The sequence below is a fragment of the Echinops telfairi genome, unplaced genomic scaffold (assembly GCF_000313985.2).
Source record: "Echinops telfairi isolate 266 unplaced genomic scaffold, ASM31398v2 ScPeMD7_655;HRSCAF=1070, whole genome shotgun sequence".
Taxonomy (NCBI): domain Eukaryota; kingdom Metazoa; phylum Chordata; class Mammalia; order Afrosoricida; family Tenrecidae; genus Echinops; species Echinops telfairi.
This window is the reverse complement of record NW_022104553.1, coordinates 16,977,644-16,980,936: the sequence shown is the minus strand read 5'-3', so window position 1 is coordinate 16,980,936 and position 3,293 is coordinate 16,977,644. Positions and strand designations below refer to the sequence as shown.

The window sequence follows — 3,293 nt, the reverse complement described above, 5'->3', positions numbered from 1 at the left end:
TGGGTTCGCAAGCAACATCAGCAAATGAATACAAGTAACCTGTCTCATAATCTAACTCAGCTGTGCAACAGAACTCTCTTCAATGACCAAAATGTTCCAGAGCAGTGGTTCTAATCAAGTGGGTCGCGACCCCTCTGGGGGGGGGTCAGACAACCCTTTCACAGGGGTTGCCAGATTCGTAACAGTAGTAAAATTACAGTTATGAAGTAACAACAAGAATAACTCTATGTTTTTTGGGGGGGGTCACCCCAACATCAGGAACTGTATTAAAGGGTTGCGGCACTAGGAAGGTTGAGAACCACTGGCCTAGAGGAAAGTTGTATGTTTCATCAGTGCTGAGAGAGATTGTAACTCTTGATGGGAGTAGAAAGTCTCCTCTTCCTCTGGATGGTTTCGAACAACTGACCTGGAGTTGAGCAGCCCACCTGTAACCAGTACACCACCAGGGCTCCAGCATGTAGCAGAGCACCCAAGCTTCCGCGGTCATTCACAACGTTTCCAGCGGCCAGGGCTCGTCCTTCTTCACAATCTGTTCTCAGTCTGGAAGCTTCCGGTAGAACTTGTCCACCATGGGTGACCCTACTGGTATTTGACATCTCTCTTTGGCATGGAGATGCCAACCAACAAGAGGAAGGGCCTCTAAATGAGTCGTCCCAGTGGGTTCAAACATGACAATTGTGAGGATGGGGGGTGGGCCGGGAGGGCTTTATTCTACTGTAGGTTGGGTCTCTAACCAATCTGCAATAGAACACTCTAACCACCATGTAAAGCAGACTGTGCAACGGTTAAGGAACCTTTAGGCTGCTAACTTAAAAGCCAGCGGTTCAAACCCACCAGCAGCTTCTTGGGTTTTCAAGAGCCGGGCAGTGAAATCCTGTGAAGAAACCCTGGGGGGAGTGTGTGTGTGTGGGAGGCAGTTCTACTCTGTCAGGTAGGGTCTGTGGGACGAAATGGGCTGGATGGCCCCCAAAAACAACATAGGAGAGGCTGGAAGGGGAGTGGGGTGCGGGTGGCACAGGGAAGGAGCAGGTCTCCCAGGCATTGAACCTCTGTTGGGATTCAGCTTGTTCACACTGGTTCTGCAGAACTGAAACCTAATTTTTGGTTGAGTTCAGAGAACCAGTTGTTAAAATGGCACTTGTAATCGGGGTTCTCTGGATGGTAGTCAGCTGGTCCAGTGTGGAAATCAGAAATGTACATTGCTTACTCTCTTTATCATTCATTTGCACAGCAGTGTATTCTGGGAGCCCGTAGCAATGTTCATTTCAACCATAGGTATAAAAAACATTAAGCGGAACTATGCTAGTAGTATTTATCTATTCCTTTCTTAAAATTTGTTATACTTTTGATGAAATTCTACATTTTTAGTCTCTCGTGTTTGTTACTTCAGTCAACAAACATAGGATGTAAAGAGAAAAACGTGTCAGAGGAGTCTCGGGGAGGAGACGAGCCAGTCAGGTTGCGATGTAACGACGATGAGAAATACAACTTTCCTCTAGTTCCTAAATGTTTCCTCCCTGCTCCCACTACCATGACTCAAATTCGACCTTGCAAGTCTGGCTAGACTAGAGGATGTACATTGGTACAGATAGGAACTGGAAACACAGGGAATCCAGGGCGGATGAGCCCTACAGGACCAGTGGTGTGAGTGGCGGTACTGGGAGGGTAGAGGGAGAGTGGGTAGGAAAGAGTGAACCGATTATAAGTGACCTCCTCCCTGGGGGATGGACAACAGAAAAGTGGGTGAAGGGAGACGTCGACAGGGCAAGATATGACAAAATAACAATTTATAAACTATCAAGGGCTCATGAGGGAGGGGGGAGCGGGAAGGGAGGGGAAAAATGAGGACCTAATGTCGGGGGTTTAAGTGGAGAGAATGTTTTGAGAATGATGAGGGCAATGAATGTACAAATGCGCTTTACACAATTGATGTGTGTATGGATTGTGGTAAGAGTTGTATGAGCCCCTAATAAAATGATTTTTTTTTAAAGAGAGAGAAAACGCGTCAACCAACTAGAGGATGACACGCGGTCGTTCGCTTCTGCTTTGTGTGACGCCCCAAATTCCCACGAGATATTACACGTGAATTATGCAATTCCTGAAAGTGTTCAAAGAGCCAAAACTATTGTCAGAACAATTGCTGTTAAGTTCAGTAAAGCGGAAAGGTTTTTTTTCCAAAGACGAACATAGTCCCTTCTGAGAAGCTGCCTGTTTCTAATTTAGCTAATACAATGATTACGGTGTAAAGGACGGGGATCCCACTCCGACAGTGAAAACCTTGTTAAGGGTAAGTCACACAGCCCACGATGCTTGGATATAAGCGAAGAATGTTGTGAGTGAGGACGCCAGTCAAGAAACAATACGAAAGTACCTTAACTAGGTTTTATTGTTTTTGTCACGTATTAACATTTTGCAATTTTCTTATAACAATCTAGCTTTGTGCCTCTTTCATTGTTCTTATTTAAGGGTTAACTGTAAGAACTGATAAGCAATCTTGGGGTACATCTTTTTGTACACTTAAAACGGTGGTTACAGGATTTGACTCCCACTGTTGTGTTGAACCCCAAATCCGAACAAGGGCTTTGTAAAGCTCTTCAAACAACTGCCCTTGGAGGAAACCTGTGGTCTCCGGCTCGGCCGCGGCCGGGCTCCTGCGCAGCTTCGCTCCGTCTCCGTGGCCCTTCGGGAGGGCGGACGGATACCGAGGCGCGGCGACGAGCCGAAGGGTTCCGAACGCGGCCGGAAGCAGACCGAGAAGCCCCGAAGTGAGCACCGGCTTACTTCCCGCGGGGAGCATTTCCGGAGAGGCTCGAAAATGCCCGAACGGGTTCGGACGGCTTCGTCGGAAACAGCCGAGCGCTGACGAAAGAACACCGGAAGCTTCCGAAGATGCCGGGGCCGGTCTTCATCGTTTACTCACGCAAACACTCGTTCATACACAAATATTCACTGGGCGCTCACCATATGCTAAGCACAGGTGCCAAGCGCTGGCGACGATCTTGGAAAGAGCCCGCTGCGGGATGGGACTCGGGGCGTTCCCGGCCTTTCCGAAACGCAGCCGAGAGGTTCCGGAAACTCCCGAACCGTCCTCGGGACGCAGCCTGTCCAGCCGGGGCCCGTTTGGCGGAATGAGCCGACGGTGGGCGGCCTCCGCGGCGCGCGCAGAACGGAAGCGGAAACGCGTGTGCCGTATTAAAGGCGTCGCCCCGCCCTCCGCAGACCTCTTTCCGTCTCCGGCCGCGGTAGGGAGAGGAGGTGAGCGCGCCGCTTTCTGTGCGCCCGGCGTGGCCGCC

The 3,293-nt window shown here is 49.8% G+C and overlaps 1 protein-coding gene across 1 annotated transcript in view; it reads left to right on the top strand.

The window, feature by feature from the left end:
* Positions 1 to 3,020: 3,020 nt before the first annotated feature.
* RPL28 (ribosomal protein L28) overlaps positions 3,021 to 3,293 on the top strand; it is a 1,856-nt gene continuing 1,583 nt past the window's right edge. The window contains exon 1 of the mRNA XM_045292381.1: positions 3,021 to 3,242. Within this exon, the coding sequence (XP_045148316.1) occupies positions 3,021 to 3,242 (222 nt within the window). The remainder of the gene's footprint in view (positions 3,243 to 3,293) is intronic.